Source organism: Amphiura filiformis, chromosome 12, assembly GCF_039555335.1.
Source record: "Amphiura filiformis chromosome 12, Afil_fr2py, whole genome shotgun sequence".
Classification (NCBI taxonomy): Eukaryota; Metazoa; Echinodermata; class Ophiuroidea; order Amphilepidida; family Amphiuridae; genus Amphiura; species Amphiura filiformis.
This window is the reverse complement of record NC_092639.1, coordinates 26,960,900-26,978,038: the sequence shown is the minus strand read 5'-3', so window position 1 is coordinate 26,978,038 and position 17,139 is coordinate 26,960,900. Positions and strand designations below refer to the sequence as shown.

The window sequence follows — 17,139 nt, the reverse complement described above, 5'->3', positions numbered from 1 at the left end:
TCCTTTTCTCCGATCAGCACCAGATAAATCGACCTTCCTTGTACGCGCAAATTAACCAACCAAGGATCGTAGAGAATTTGATTGACAGATGACGTCAGACGCAGACTTGTCTTTTTATCTTTGTCTTTCATTATAGCAGGTTCAGTACACTGACTACACTCAATACTTTTTCTTGTATGATGACCAAAACAAATGGATTCTAGGATGGCACAAAACCAGATGCTGTTTCATCTCCAATATTATATCAATTTGTAGTTTTTATCAAACTGCATTTAATCAGATTCAAAGTATAGGCCTACTAAATAAAATAAATGAGACTCACCAGCATAATTCATTCCCAGTTCTTCCATTTTCAACCTCAGCACATTGGCTAGTCGCCTCACTTCCTCAGTTGAAATCCCACGGTAGGGTAGGTATTGTACTGGGAGAGCATAAGGTTTCTTACACCTTCTTTCTTCGGAAACCATGAATACCAACACATGTGTTGCCGCTTCCCGTTTCTTTTTAAACAGGTCTCGCATGTATGTGTTCAGATCCTCCTTTAGATTTTTGTGGACTTGGTCAGTTACAGGCCTGCTGTATGTCTTGTGGAATTCACTCGCCTTCTCCATCAAGTCCACCAGTTCCACAATTTCCCAGTTCAGTTCTTTCAGTGTGTTCTTAGCTGTTTTTTCCGATTTGAACTTGGTTTGATACGTCTTCACTGTCTGAACAAGCTTATCATTGAGGAACTTTTTATCTTCGACAAACCTCTCTGTGAAGACTTGTGTTGGCTTTGTTGCAATTCCCCCCCCGTCGCATGTCATACTCTTTCCTCTTCTTCTCCAGCTCCCCATCTAGAAGGTCGACATCGCCGTTCCATTTGCCTGTCATGCTTTCTTGTAAACCTCGCTTGATGTCGGTGCCGTCTGCCTTCAGCCAAAACTTGCCATCAGGGTTGGCATTTTTCAGCTTCTTTAGTGCCTCTACCTGAAACAAAAAATAGGAAAGTTACAAAGATGCAAAATGCAAATTATTTTGACTGTCATTTAACTTTGCAGCAAGCTTGTCTGTGGTTGAGGATAATAATTTGGTTGGGATAATGTGACACAAAATGTTCCATGGTAGCCAAAGGCAGCAAATTTGAAATTAAGATAAAAGCAAAAATATAGAGCAATAAAATACACACAAAAAAACACACCACAAAACTTCAAAACTTTAAAACCAAAAATATGATAGACCTTTGGTATTGTCAGCATATGATAGCCTCATGTTTGTATGGTAATAATTATAGTAACTCAATTGTCAAAAATGCCTCTTTTGGCCCCATGTAGCAGATCATAAGCAAACAAGATCTGTTTCAGTCATCTTACTACAATATAAATGCTTGATGCGTGGCCCCCCAATCAGGCTCCCTGAATCCAGTCGAATGACTTGTGCTTATAAGCTACTGCATAGCTTTACAATGTGACAAGCAAACTGATTTTAACTGTATCAATGTGTAGTATACATGTTATGTGAAGTGCAGGATGTTCATATTTATGCATTTTTAAAAATCTAATATTATACAGTCAGTCTACTTTGAAGTACAGGGTGTAACAATAAAATTTGTACAATTGCATTTTGACTTGTCAGGGAAAAACTAAAAGAGGTATGGCACAAATGTTATATCCAATTTAATCAGTAATATCTTGACTAAAAGAAGACGTTTAGTTTGTTTCTTTACTAGCTTGGGTTCGAAAGTTATGTCCGATTATTTAAATCGTCCAGGAAACGTGTTGGGCCACTTTTGCCATGTTTGCGCATATCAAGTTTGAACCGCGTAGATATGCTTATCGTGCATTAAAGAACTGACACAAAATAATTATAAGTAGTGTTTCTTCATATTACATGAATTAATGATAATATGATGTTTCTTTAGAATCTATAAATGAAGTCATGAAATTTCTTTCAAATTAAAATAAAGTACATTAATTTCTCATATCCCTGAGATATCATTGATAAAACTGAGAACAATTTTTGCATCCATAAGTACAAAACAATAAAATTTTGAAATTAAGTTCAACTGGGCTTCTAGCTGTTATGGGGCGACCACTATTGCCAGCATTTCTGTTAACAAATTCTACATACTTGTCACAGTTATATGTAATTGTATGCCTTGATGGAAGATGTGAGTTTGGAAAATGAGCTATAAACAAGCTTATGGTTTCTGCTTGACTCCATGTGCTACCGAATGTCACAACCATAAAAATACGCTCTTCTAACGTGAATTGGGATTGAAGTTGTTGAACTGCAACCACGATTTCTAGTAAATGAGGTTGTTATGTCAGGTCTTAGTAAAGTTAGTTGTGACTTTCAAAAACTCATGGATTATGTAATCATTTCTACCACTTCGAACTACCCAATGTTTAAAACTACCTAAGAGCACCGTCCAACTGGTCCATGGTTCAACTCTATTCAGTCACTTTTGTAACACTTAGACAAAAGTGGCCCAATCGGTTTTAAGACTAGGTTACATAATTGGTCATATCTTCACTTGTATACCATCGATTTTATTGAAACAAAGCTTATCTGGTGGCTAAAGAAATTATCTTGATAGCATATAAATGTCAAACCAAAAAATAAGCGGAATACTTGTGTCATTCTATTTTCAAAATTGTACAAATTTTATTGTTACACCCTGTACAAAGTTCCCGACGCGGACGCACACAACATGCCAACTTTGAAGGCACACATACCTCAGCAGAGACGCAGCACTGCGCACTGTGTACGCACTGTATACGTTAGCGTTGTCACTTCAGAGTGGACAAACTGCAGCTGTTTTTTTTTTATGACACAAATCCTAATTTGATAAGAACCCTGAGAAAGTGCAGTTTTACTGCACAGTGCACACATACATAGTATTTGGCAACCTAGATATTTACATCATCAAGTGTGCGACTCAAAAGAGTCCGCCTTCTTCAGTCCCACAAGTATATTAGAAGGCATAATATTATGATGCTTCACACATTTTTTAAAAACGGTGCCGATTCATATCCGAAATATCAGCTTGATGCGTCAAACCGCAACCAAACGCATAGCGGACAAGCACACAGACAGCGCTCATTAATTTGGCACACAATACACCACAATCCTAATATTCCTTACCTGTATCTCTGGGCCTGTTGTGTATTCCGTCTTGTTAATGTCCTTCCGGATTGCCTTATAGCCGAGGCATGCAACATTGATTCTTGCCTGTAAAAAAAAAACGCTTTAAAAATATAATATTGTGTTGCTTGTGCATTAGATGCATAAACATCTCAGTACGGTGCATTATTTTGAATAATTTACAAATTTATGATATGTGACCCCTTGGCACAACTGAGCCCGGATGTTGCCAGTGCCACTATTGAGATATGCTCCATCGAACTTAACAATAAACAATAGGAAACAAAGGATTTATTGACTGTTTTATTGATTTTTTTCTTCTTATTTTTCAAGTACTACAGTCATGATATACATCATTTTAAAGCTAATTTCAAGCAGAATATTTTGGTTGAATATCTCAAAAATGATGACTGGCGACTTCAGGGCTTAGTTGTGCCGAGGGGTCACATATGCATTATGACCATGAAGGAGAACAAAAAAAGTGAATCATTCAATCTGTTTTTCCCTTATAAAAAGCATATATTTCAACTAATTTATGCACAGAAATATCCAAAGCTGTATTTACAGTTCATATACTATACTTTCCAGTAGATAAAGCATTTTGAGCCAATATACACATGGAAGTTTTACTTTGCAGCTAAAAGTGAAACATTAATAAAATGAAACATTAAAGCAATACACAAATTCAAGTCACTTACTGTCAGGGGATCCTTCCAATATTTTGAGTCTAAACCACTCCAGGCTGGGCCTCTAAAAAGCTTATTAAACCGCTCTCCAAACTCAACATTCATCATCACTTGGAACTGCCTGAAATCTGGAGGCATTTTAATCTGCATATAGTGAATTTAGAGAAAACATGCCAAGAATTATTTTGTATCTCATAATAACGGCATTGGCATAACTACCTGTAAACATGTATACCACTTTTGTGCTAATGAAATCAGTGATTTCAAAGTACAGGTACTGAGGTCACTTTAGAGGTGTGTGTTATTCCAGGTAATTGAGAGAAATTGCTAGTGAACCTGTCGCCCTGATGTTATTTACCTCTGTGACAAAATTAGGAATTAGCCTCAATATTGCACTAAAAGCAGCACTACATGTACATGTAGCATGATAAATATTAAAAAAAACATGAAGTTCCTTTTAATATGTAGTGGATAAAAGTACAAATTACACAATCCATATGTGAGCACATGTGGTTAATAAATGGACATGACTGAATGATAACATTCTGAAGGCATGCAGCTTGTGATTGTGATTAATCAGGCACATGATCAGGATGAGAAAATTATGTCCATGCAATCTTCCTGAAAAACTGATAATTATTTTAAAATTTATATAATTTAGTGTCTGTTCGCATCACATCCAACGACATCCCTCCACTGAGGTTTGAATTGAAAATAATACTGTTCATTTGGTCAAATTAGTTTAGTAGTTTGAAATGTCATGGGATTAGGGTGAATATCAAGACTAGTATACATAATGTAATTTGTTATTACTTGCACACAATGTGGTGTCATATTTATACAGTCTACAATGTACACAAAATGTTAATACTTCATCACAACTACCGTACATAAAAAGGCTTTTCGTGATCCATCACCTGCCTGATCATCCCGAACTTACTTTTTCTCAACAAAAGTTGAAATATTTATACCACTGGAATCCTCTGGCTACATATTGTTTATGTACAAAAAAAAAATTGCTTGCCCCCCCCGCCTTTTGACCTGCAAAAAAAGTGTTTCCCCCCCCCCCTTTGACCTGCCAAAAAATCATTGCCCCCCCTATAATTCACCAGGCTGGGGTACACATAATTATTGCACCAGCCCATATGTACATGATGCTAGTTAGGCTGGCATTTTCCAGTTTGTTGGGTACTCGGAAAATGGAAAATTAAAAATTAAAAAAAAAGAAGGGGGGTAAACTTTTATTATCAATTTTTGTAAATTTGTTTTTTGTAAGTTTTTTTTTGGGGGGGTTGGAGTGTTGTTTTTGTTTGTTTTTGTAGCAAAATCTCAGTCAGGTACCCCAAAATCCAACCAAAAATGCCTGTCTTAGAAGCCAGTACATTGTCCAGAGGAATTTAAAGTTTTCCAGCACACCAGAGCTCAAACTATGACTGATGCCCCATCAGTCATAGGCGTAGATGCTGGGGGGATAAATCCCCCTAATATTTTGCTAGGGGGGATAGCCCATACAATCATCTGCCAATGTTGCAGCCTGTATGTGGGTTTCTGGCCACTTTAGCCCCAGAAGTGCCAATTATTTCGCACCTTGCACAAATTTATTCCAATATTGCACCATATTTCATCAGTTATTTTTGTGTACATTTGTAGTACTATAAACTTATTTTGTTGCCAACAGGTGCTTACTTCAAGAAATTTCTTCCAACCCCATCCCCCAATGTCAAAAAGAAATCTACGCCACTACCATCAGTTACGATAACTTGCCTACAATAGTTACAATGTAGACATGTTTAAGCAATTAGAATCAGGTTAAAAACAATTTGTGAAATTTATTAAAACAACCATACTTTGTTGTTTTAGGCAACAAAAAAGGAAACCCTGGCTAAACCAATCCAGGTTCTGTGTTCTGAGGTTTTTTGTAGCTGCACTGAAATTAAAAACACTGTTTTTTTTGCCGATTTGGATTGATTTTACAAAATTAAGTTTTAAAATGTGTATGCAAAAAAAAAGAGCTTTTGGTGAAGGGCCATTAGGGACGCACCATTAGATACTCAGGGGGGGGGGGGAAGGAAGTTGGGGTCGGGGGAAGAAATTTTATTTCGCCGCCAAAGGCGGCGAAGTTTTGTTTTTTTTGCCGCCGAAGGCGGCATGTTTTTTTTTTTAATTTCATGCATTTATACACAGTTAGGTGGGGAAGGTTTTTTTTTTTTAGTGATTGGTGGGGACAGTTTTTTTTTGCTCATGTAGTGGGGGAAGTTTTTTTTGTTAAACTTCCTACTCCCCCCCTGAGTATCAAATGGTGCGTCCCTTAGCCTCTTCAAGAAAGTGACTGACCGACCTGTCTGCCTGTAGAACATAGGGTTTTTAAAGCTGCCTTATACTTATTTTGTGCAGTGTGAAAACAAAAGACAGTACTTGATTGTTTTAAATTTCACGGAAAGAAAAAATCCTGAAAGTTAACATCTAGATATTACTATGTAGTATAAACAATAATAAATTACGCAATGTAAATCATAAAAATGAGTTTATTACAGACAAGTAATACATCACATCGAAAATAAATGTGCAGACCTCATGCAGTGCGATATAGATGTAGTTAATAACACATTGTGATATTTATCATGCAATTATAAGGAGATACATTCTACCTGCATTATGTTTGTTTTAGAGAAGAACTCTATCTGGTACTCTATAAGGCCAAAGGGCATCCTTGTCAAGGGCATGAGGGGTTCTTGGGTTCCAGGCCTGTTTGTGCCTAGGCAGTAGGCGAAATCGTATATAACATTTGGCTTTGTGTGATTTTGTAGACGCAGCATTGCGTCTACAGATAGTGAAGCAAAGTTATCAATGTTGTAAGTCAGACCCTTCTTTCGGGCAAAGCTACAAAGCATCTTGTTTACAAGTTCTGCTTGAAAGTTCTCATCAGGCTGCTCGTCAAGCAGTTTAAGGATCAACTGTGTCGGGTCTTTCGCAGATGCAAGTACTTTGGCAGCTTCTGAATCGGCTTCTGAAGCAAGAGGTGGGGTTCCAATTCCATACTTCACCATGGCATCCTGTATGGTACTGTGTTGATTCATTAGAGAAGGTGTCACTTTGGCTCTAACTGAAGTTGCTGTGACAAAATGTAAAACTTGACATGATACATTTCAAGTTTCGATCAACACAGGAAAATACTTGCAACAATACATAAACATGTGAGCTTTAATGAGGCAAGTTCTGTTATTGCCGAGATTAATGTTAGGATAAAAATTCCACTTTTCTTGTTGTCTCAGGTTTTATTCCCTCCCAATATTTGAAAAATAAATCTGTCACATTTGAATAAGAACAGAAATTGTTTACAAAATTAAGCAAGCTTTTCTGCAATGATTAATGAGTAAATTAATTTTCTGTGCCGGGAGCTAAAATCTGTGCATAAGGCAAAAAAAAAAGAAGAGAATTTGTTGTGTTGCCCTCAGCGACCGACTCCCTAAATCCTGAGAAATCGGGGTCGCATTTTTTTTAATGACGATTTTTTTATGTTCAACAAATCACTGTTTTTTACTTACAATTAATATTTTATTGACAGACCAGTCTTCAATTGATTATCTAACAAGTATCCAGTAGTGAAATTGACAAATGTCCCTAATGGAAGAAGCATTATCGACCGACCCACCTTCCCATTTTTCCCACTTGAGGGCAACACAACATTTTTAATTTTGGCCTTATGTGGTGTACATGCTTCGGGTGTTTGCCTGGTGTCTGCTATGTCAAAGGTTCACTACATGCATAACTGTAAAATGCTATAGTGACAAGCTTTTTTCTTTTCAGGGCCCCTTTCAGATGACTTGCTTAAGCACCTAGGGCGCTAATTGGGTTGGATACAGTACTAACATGAAAAACAGTTAGAATATTATTTTAAACTGGCAAAACTTGGGCAGAGCAACATTCATCCAAATTCAGCAAGTAGTAGTAATTTGCCTGAATAAAGGAGTAACTTACCCTCTCGATTTACACCAGTTTTTTTCTTTGATGTAGCCTGCCGCTTTCTTCCAAAATTCATGGCCCTCGAGCATCTGAGGCCACTCATCATAGTTTTTTGAGACTATCTGAAGCAGCGCAACTGTTTCCGGTGGTGTCCAAGTTTTCCGTTTCCTCTTTGAAGATGGCAGGCCCTTTGCAGGTGAGCTGGAGCTTTGTCCTCTTTTTCGCTGTCTACGCACTGGTGATGAGATGGCATTTTTAACGACTCTCTTAGCAAGCTGGTGACAAAATTAAAACAATTTTCATTATATATTTTTTTCATTAAATGAATTACGGTATGGACAATGATGTCATACTTTTGAAATAGGTCTTGATTTTCTGCTTTAAATAATTCACAAGGTCTGCCAATTTTTTATTGTCGTCATGTGACATCATTTTCAAGTACCAGTACTGTTAAGTGTTTATACAATGTAGCTATACACGTAATCACTACTTATGTTACGCAGATCGACTCCTTTCAGCATGGTAGTCCGACGAATAGGACCTGCTTTTTTTTAGTCCCAACTATACCATGTATATACTCATACACACTCTGATCATGTTGATCGCTCGATCAAGAAAGATTGACCACAAAAGTCCACTTACCGCCAGCCCAATACCGATGCGGTCACTGGATTGGACTTTTGCAATTCGTCTTTCGTGCGCCATATGAGACAGTGATCATAGTCTGAGCTGAAAATAGTCTGGTAAATAAAAATGGTTCTACTCGTCGGACTACTCAGTGGCAGTATTATATAAATTGTCTACTTTGAATGACTGTTGACCTGTAAGATCGGCTTTCTGTAAGGTACGTTTATGCTGTCCACATCCTCTTGCATTGCGCTGGTACATGTAGGAGTTGCAAAGGCCTGTAGACACTAATTAAGCACATGTTATTGATCACCTCCCCAGTATAACATGTAAATAGGCCTATCAGTACCCATACTAAAGTTAATTTTTAATGGCTTATTTTATGAATTTTTATGCCATACAATATGCTCAGTAAATTGACTTCAAAACTTACGTCTTGCTTTGGGCTACCTATTGTTGAACGAACACTACCTCCTTCACCACTGAAGTCCAGTGTCTTCCACTTAGTTGTACGCGGTGTCCATGGTTCTCTTGGTTGTGTCTGCTTTTGTGGCGTTTCCTCATTACTTTGCTCCTGCGAAGTTGAAGATCCAGGATCTTCAGCCATTCCAGGTCCGTAAATAAACTGGTGAGAAAAACATTGATGAATAATGATTATTGTACTGGTATAGATGCATACACTTTTTACAAAACAAAACCTACTTGTTGCATTGCAATTCTACGTAGATTTGTGTCACAAAAAGCAATTTTATATTAGCGGCTACGAAATATGAGGTGTGCCAACCAAAAAACACTGTCAGGCAAGCTAAATCATCAGGCACCCCACCGGCTGGGCAATTGCAAAATTATTGTGCAATGACTGCATTATAATTGCGTTCATATTTTGCATTAATAGCAATGCAGATCGACAAATAAACAGTACAAAATACATTTCCCGACAAGCCAGCAACTTAATTTCCAAATAATTTCCACTGTTATTGATCCCAAGCTATTCCCTGAAGCATACTTGTATTAGTAGGCCTATCTATATCACCTTAGTATTATGATAACACTGTAATATTTTTAGGCAATTTTAGCTATTACAATACTGCAACTTGTTGATGGTTTTCTTTCACAAATAATGGGGCAAGCAAAAGTTGATATAAGCTTGCCTGATCGCGCAATTAAAAATACAAAATGTATCGCCTGCAACCATGGTTCAAAACTCCAGTGCACATACAATTCAGAGTAGATGGCCAGAAAAAAAATCATGCGCTGCAGGCCTCAAGTCTTTATAGACTGACTAGAGACAGTACCAGCAACATTGTAACAGGGGGTAGCTCAGCCCAGCCCACCTCAAAATCATGTTTTGTAATTGAAGGTAAAATATGAACCTGCGGAATAGTAAACTTGCGGGGAGAGGCAGATTTTTTTTGGCAGTGGAAAGGGTACAAGCAATTGTTTTGGCAGGTCAAAGGGGGTAGGCAATTTTTGATGGGTCACCTTTCAATACTCTAAAAAGCGCTTCTAGTATTGTGTCCATTTTTTTGGAACTTAAGATGGTCTACCCCAGTGTGCTCGAAATTGAATGAATTGAATTTTGCTTGAAAAGCTTGTACTAAAAATAGATTATATTGCACATCATGCACAAGACATGGAGATAGTTTTATCAGATCATTATGATGGGGAACATATAATGCAAGGGGGGCGTCCCCACTCCCCTCTAAAAATCAAAATAGGTGGTATTACACTCCTTGATAAATTTGTGACTATTTTTTGCATTTTTCTTAAAAAATAATAACACACTGGCAACAAAAATTATGTATATATTATAGGGGCGAGGAATCCAGTTACTATAATACACTGGAATTTCAGTGACTCAAAACATATACCTTCATCTACGGCTAAAATAGTCTAATACCCGGTATTGAAATATTAAAAAGTCTCGGTAAAACCGAACAAAATATATGCTTGACCGCCGCCTCCCCCCTCCAAATTTTAATGCTTGCGGCACAACTCTCCATAGATTATATTACTTTCAAGTCCAGTCTCGGACCTGCCGGTCTCGATCTCGGACCAGCCGGTCTCGGTCTTGGTCTGCACGTCTGGACCTCGGACTGCCTGGTCTCGGTCATGGTCTCGGACAGGCCTGATTCGATTTACAACACTGGTCTACTCAATCTGCAGACAGTCCGTAAAAAATGGACGGTTTAGCAGTTACAAATTGAATAACAACTATCTTACTATGGGGTACCCAATGCAATATGGTTTCAGAATAACATAATTTAGCTTAGCAACACACATGGCATGCACATTTATATTATTATATGGAGATATATCGCATGCCCCATCCGACACACCCTCCCCGGGCACCCTCCCCTCAAACAAAAAGAAAACCAGTCTATTATGATCGATGTATGGACATGACGAGAGCCTTGAACCTTTTTTCATGCTCTTCATCACATCTAGTAAGAGAGTTCTAAAGAAGATTAAACGTTAAAACGTACAGATTTCGGCTTTCTCAGTTTCTCTCTCATGCTCTACATACATGCACATGACATCGTGATCATGTTCATTGATCATGATGAAGATGTTTTCTGCACATCAATTTTTCTGCCTACGACACAATGTCAAGTTGAAATTCAAGTGAATTGCTGTCAGGGTGACCTTGAGTAGCAACTTAATACTGCTTATTAGACACGTTGATGATGTAAAAGAACAAATAATGTGGTTGTTTTTATGAAGTTTAACCGGACGGCAAAGCAGTCCGCAGTGCAGTGTATACTATACCACAACGCGTTTGTACTGACATGATGACATGACTTTACAGACACTGTACATTCTTCTTCTTTCCCGCCCGGTGCAATTTTTGATCTCAGAACCTATTTTCAAACCTCCCCCATCTTCAGAATTACAATAAAAGCACCAATTCAAATATTTATTTGCAATATCTGCCTCGAATCCCGACTGAAATATTACGATCGACATTGAAAAATGCATTGCCAATTTGACCACGTGTGATTAGCTATTCCAAAAAGCAGCCCCGATAAACTCGAGTAAAAACACGGAAGCTGTTTCTAACTCTTCACAATCAAATATTTATTAATATAGAGAATCATACTCACCAATATTAGACAAAACTTGCAAAGAAACTTTATTATTTTCCAGATTTAGATCACTGAAATCTCGGACTCCATGCACTCGCCATATCGAGTGAGCAAGCTGCAGCTGTCACATGTCAAACCGGTTTGTTTACATTTTTAGCTAGATATCGAACTATCAGTTTTATGCTAATGAGATGGTACCCTTGGCTGGTCCCAGTGAATTCTCGCAGTTTTGGCCGACTTTCACCGGCAGTTTTTTCATTCGATACTGAATCGTTAGTAAAAAAAAGAGCATGGAGAGGTAGGGGATAACTCATATTTTTCAGGGATCTTCTTGTATTCACTAACGATTCAGGTTTTATGCCTCTTTGATGAGCTCAAAGATGGCGGTTTGAGGAGGGAACACACGCAAGAAGATGGGGTGTAATTTGACACGCTGACGAACATGCAGTGAGTTGTGCTGTATGCAGGGATACTAGCGATATCTTCTCTTCCTCCACACTACTTCATTGGACAATCGTACCATGACGTGATGGAATATGAAGAGGCATCTTCCGAACCAATTAACAACATGTAATACTGGACAAGTTTGTATTGGGCCCAATATCAGCAATGAGAATATCTCCGATCTGTCGCCTTTGTGTCATAATTGGAGTTGATCCCTTAAAATAAAAGTGGATTGTTTTCTGGGTAATTCACCTTAATGTCATGATCCCTTAAATCTAGTTGCAGGTATGTGCACTGAAGCTTGTAATCTAGGTGTGGTGTGTGTATTGTATGTAGTGGTCAGACCTGGATTCTAGGTCAGCCCATTTCTTTTGTGGACAATTCTTTAGGTATTGTCAATATTCAGATTTTTTTTTGTGTGTCATGTAAATAAGTTTCTGGCTTGGTGGATGCATGTTCACAGGAAATCTGGGCATTCAATTTTAACATCTGATTGAGATAAGATCTGCTGCCCATTTCACTGAGGAAGTGAAATGTTGTTTTATTCAGCATGATGGATATTTCTCTATACTAACATCGTATGGCTAAAAGGCTTTACCAATTTGCGATGCTTCATACAGAAAGATATACCAGGTCTTATGGAAGCTTAGAATCAGCAATAGAAGCTAATTTGTGCCTTGTGTTTGAGTCGGGTTTGGCGAAGTTTAAAATGGTCTTCGTGGTTGAAGCTGACACTTTGACTTTTCCAACTTTGTGAGAACCATGCTGGTTTAAGACATTGTTCGTGTAAGTAAAATAATATTGTTTGTAAATTATAAAGTGGAATTAATGATGAATTAGTTATTTAAAGAAAGCTTTGCTTGTGATAGTTTAAATTATTGTTTTAGCGGGAAAATCAAATTTAGATTTTCATAGTGTGATAAATTTTGCATTCAGTATAAAGTTCCAAATTGAACATAGTTGAATTGGTGTTGAACATATCATGTAATTTTGTGTCGAGATTGACAATTTAAATCATTCTGCTGTAGAGACATAAACTTCAGGAATTCAAAACATATCTTGTGGAACTAGCCGTGTGTGAATGTTGTAAAGAAGTTCCATATCTTTCATTAATCAAAGAAAGAAGTCAGTAGTAAATTATGTGGTTCATTTGGAAATATGAAAGTCTTTCAGATAGAATATTGTGTGAAGTTTATCATATGAACTTGAAAACAAATCCTAGTCACGGATTCATTAATTGTATTTATACAGCCGTACATGTGTGTGTATACTCTACTCTTGGACTTGGACGTGGGAACTGGTTTTTTCGTCGATATTCTTCATTCCATGTTGGTTGAACTAGGCGTGGCTACGTGTTGTGGCATAATTGGGAATGGATTCAACGCACTGTATAACTGCCAACGTTGTGATGGAACTCTAGACGATTTAACGTATCCTTTCCAAGTGCACTTGGTATATTTTTTTTATCGCGAGTGATTAAATTGAGTATACTCATTTTAGGATCATCTGACTAGTCATTATAATTGTTATATTTATTCGTTATTGCCATTGTGATATTTATTTATTTTTTCATGCGTACAAGAGAACTGTTTTTTGAAGTATTTATTACAATCCTTTTGTTGCGTGACATTATTCCGTCTCTTTGTTGTTCACATTATTTGCTGCGTGGCTTTTGCTTAGCGTCGGTTGGGAATTTCAGTCCAATCCTGACACTTTGTATTACTTGTATTTATTCAATATAGTACCAAGATACAAATAGTTAATGAATGTATCTGATAAACGTAGAGTGATAAATTAATGTCGTTATTATCGACAGCAGTATCAATAAATAACGGAAGATAACCTTTTGGAACAAAGAGTATTTGTAATTGTTCTATTTTCAATTTTTGTATAACAACGTTATTTTCAATATTAATACATTTTAAATGAAATACTTGTTCACACACGATAAATTTATGCATTAAATTTACTAAATAGTACATTAGATGTAATATTTATAGGATAATAAACGCGTCAGTGGCGTAGCTGGGATTTTCCAGGGGGGATGGGGCAAGCCTGTATGGGGCGGGGGCCCAAATCCACCATATTTCCCTGCACGGGGGAATTGACAATTTTGCTAGGCTTATTGATAATAATCGTATGGTATTGCATATCGTATGGATTCCCCATCTCTTTGCCCTCCTCTCCCTCTCTCCCCTCTCTCCCCTCTCTCCCCTCTCTCTCCTCTCTTTTCCTCTGTCCCTCTCCGTTTTCCTTGCACTAGGGGGCGGGGGCCCAAATGGGCAATATATGCCAGGGCACTTGCTCAACCCCCCCTGCCTCCCAACCCCGGCAGCTACGCCACTGAAACGCGTATCACTTGCCTGGAGTGAAATTCTACAGAATAATACACGCGTATTAGATGTTGATGCGTTTAATGCACGAGCCCCGAATTGGGAGTGTATTAGACGCATCAACACGCAGTTACAGGTCATTATTTTGCACAATTTCTCGAACAACAAGTGATTTATTAACCTATTACTTAAATGAAAATAACGTGAATTTTGCTGTTTTGATAACAAAATTATCACTAAAAATGTTGGAAATTAGAACCAAATGCCTCAACCCGCCCGAAAAATGAATCAATCCTTCGTGACGTGAACGCGTGTGAAAGCGTACTTGTATAGGTGTGTATGAAAATAAGGTGATTGACAGCATTTCAAATTGTGCTTACATAACCTTACAACCACAATCAATTTTCATAAGTATCATGCTCAGAAAATACAAAAACTTGATGACATCCAGCTTTGTAATAAGGCTTTTGCTGAACAGGTTGGCCATTTGCCATTATTGAATCATTGTTACCACAATGGTTTGTTCCATGCTTATCGTTTTTATGAAGACCTTGTCTAAAGTTTTTGAGAATAAACGGAAATGCTAACAGTCCGTAACGACAATCTAATAAATTGGAAGGACACGTTAGACCTAACTGATTTGATCGATAAGACATATGAAGGAACCACCACCATAATCATGTTATTAAGAAACCAGATTAACAGTACATGTTAAAGCGCAACTAAATTTTATATAGCAGGACCGAACATCAAGGATGACCATAGATATAGGGGGTTTGTGATGGTGAGGACCTCCATAGGGTGAAAATCTCATGTGGGGGATATTTTTATTTTACTTATTTTGGTATCACTGGATACCCAGAGCTATATATTAGTACCAAATGGGGGGTGCAACAGCCTTTCGTAGTGTTACAAAATATGGCTCAGTAGTTCTATGGTTAAATATTACTAAAACGTGATTAATCTTCTACGATTTATAATCCATGATTTCACAAAAGATGCTAGTTTGTATGGTAATTAAAACATTCACTTGAATGCACTTTCAAAGTCAAAGTCTTTTCCGCGGCTCTTTTAAAGACCATAATTAATTCCAGAGATATGTTAGATGGTTTTAAAGGCATCATTAATAACAGAACATGATCCGCTTATTTGTTGACACTGAGTAACCCTTAAGTTGAAGTAAGTAGTAGACAAGTCTTACAATAATATACATAAATGGTACTTTGCGGAACAAGAGGAACAAGATTATGTAATAACTTAAACTGGGTATTGCATCAACAGAAAGCATCAAGGACATGTCATTTGTATACCAGGTGTAGCCTATTGTAATCTTAGCAATACTGGACAGTCAAATGTGAAATCATGCATGTCTTCAAGGACTTACGGCCTTGGACATCCATGTGTTCACTCAAAGCACTGATTTTGTGTAAAGCAGACTCCATAAGCTTTTCTCAGACTTCTTCATTCCAACATGTTAATCCAATTTCTACTGGTACCGCTCAGTCTTCTGAGCATGTGGGATATTGTTAATGGCGAATTGACCGAGGTTGAGGTTGCTAGGGTTGTCCAGATGCTTGCAGCAGGTCACACACAGCGTTATGCAGCTGACCAGCTTGGGGTATCCCCCAGTGTCATTAATCGTGCATATCATCGCTACCTGGAAGATGGTCTGTATGGCAGAAGACCAGGCCAAGGCCGCAGACGTATCACAACCCCCCGGCAAGACCGTTATCTCCAGTTGCTTGCTCGTCGGAACCGCCAGAGTACAGCAAGATCCATAAATATGGACTTCCGCAGAGGGGCTGGTGTGCGTATGAGCAATGAAACGGAAAGTAGTCGTTTGCATGAAGACGGAATGAACGCTAGAAGACCTGCAACAGGTCCCATTTTGATCCCACGGCACCGCAGAGCCAGATTGGACTTTGCCAGAAATCACCAACATTGGCAAAATGGTGATTGGACCCCTGTACTGTTCACAAATGAGAGCAGATTCACTGTTTCCACCAATGATAGGCGTGTGAGGGTATGGAGACGTCAAGGAGAACGATATGCTAACTGTAATATTGTTGAAGTTGATCATTTTGGAGGTGGGTCCGTCATGGTCTGGGCAGGGATCTTTTTGAACGGACGTACGGACCTTATTGTGATAGACAGAAGCTCACTGACGGGTGTAAGATACAGAGATGAGGTACTGAGACCTGTTGTTGTCCCCATTGCTGGTGCAATTGGTCAAAATTTCATTCTTATGCAGGATAACGCCCGTCCACATATCGCTCGTGTTGTGATGAACTCCTGGACAATGAGGGAATTGAGACTCTGGACTGGCCTGCAAGGTCACCTGACCTGAATCCAATAGAACATGCTTGGGACATGCTTGGTAGACGGGTAAGACAACGGCAACAAGTTCCAGACAATGTCCAGTCACTAAGAGATGCTCTGATTGAAGAGTGGATGAACATTCCTCAGGACTCTCTCCGCACCCTGATCCAGAGCATGCCTCGACGTTGTGAAGAGTGTATAGCAGCCCGAGGAGGTCATACCCATTACTAGGCACCATTTAAGAATGATTTGTGGATATTTTGATTTCAAAACTGTTTAAGTTTGGAGAACCTTTTGTAAGCAAAAATAATGCCAAAATTTGACAATTGGACACTCAGATACTCTGAGGACCAGCTGATTGGAGAAATACATTAATTCATTAGTCATTATGTCTGCAATGAATTTGTCTGCAATGAAGTTGAACCAATTTTTCAATGTATTTAAGTTTTATCTTTGATGAAAACATGAAATATAGGTTTGTTCCTCTAATTTCTTGGAGTAGTGTACAATTGAATATATGAATACAAAACCCACCCAAGTCCATACATTGGCCAA

The 17,139-nt window shown here is 38.1% G+C and overlaps 2 protein-coding genes across 2 annotated transcripts in view; both read right to left on the bottom strand.

Moving 5' to 3' along the window:
* LOC140166734 (synaptotagmin-12-like) overlaps positions 1-17,139 on the bottom strand; it is a 52,468-nt gene that overhangs the window by 19,126 nt on the left and 16,203 nt on the right.
* LOC140165998 (uncharacterized) lies at positions 328-9,271 on the bottom strand. Its single transcript, XM_072189359.1, has 5 exons — positions 8,836-9,271; positions 7,791-8,050; positions 3,825-3,956; positions 3,127-3,213; positions 328-969 (listed from the first exon to the last, which is right to left on the bottom strand). The coding sequence occupies exons 3-5, from the start codon at positions 3,948-3,950 to the stop codon at positions 736-738; spliced, it is 447 nt and encodes a 148-aa protein (XP_072045460.1). The 5' UTR covers positions 3,951-3,956; positions 7,791-8,050; positions 8,836-9,271; the 3' UTR covers positions 328-735.

Bases quoted from the DNA above. Each gene is read 5' to 3' on its own strand.
- LOC140165998 (XM_072189359.1), bottom strand. From the start codon at position 3,950: ATGCCTCCAGATTTCAGGCAGTTCCAAGTGATGATGAATGTTGAGTTT. The intron at 3,214-3,824 runs GTAAGTGACTTG...TTTTTTTTACAG, and splicing joins ATTGGAAGGATCCCCTGACA to GCAAGAATCAATGTTGCATG. The intron at 970-3,126 runs GTAAGGAATATT...TTTTTGTTTCAG, and splicing joins CAACAGGCCCAGAGATACAG to GTAGAGGCACTAAAGAAGCT.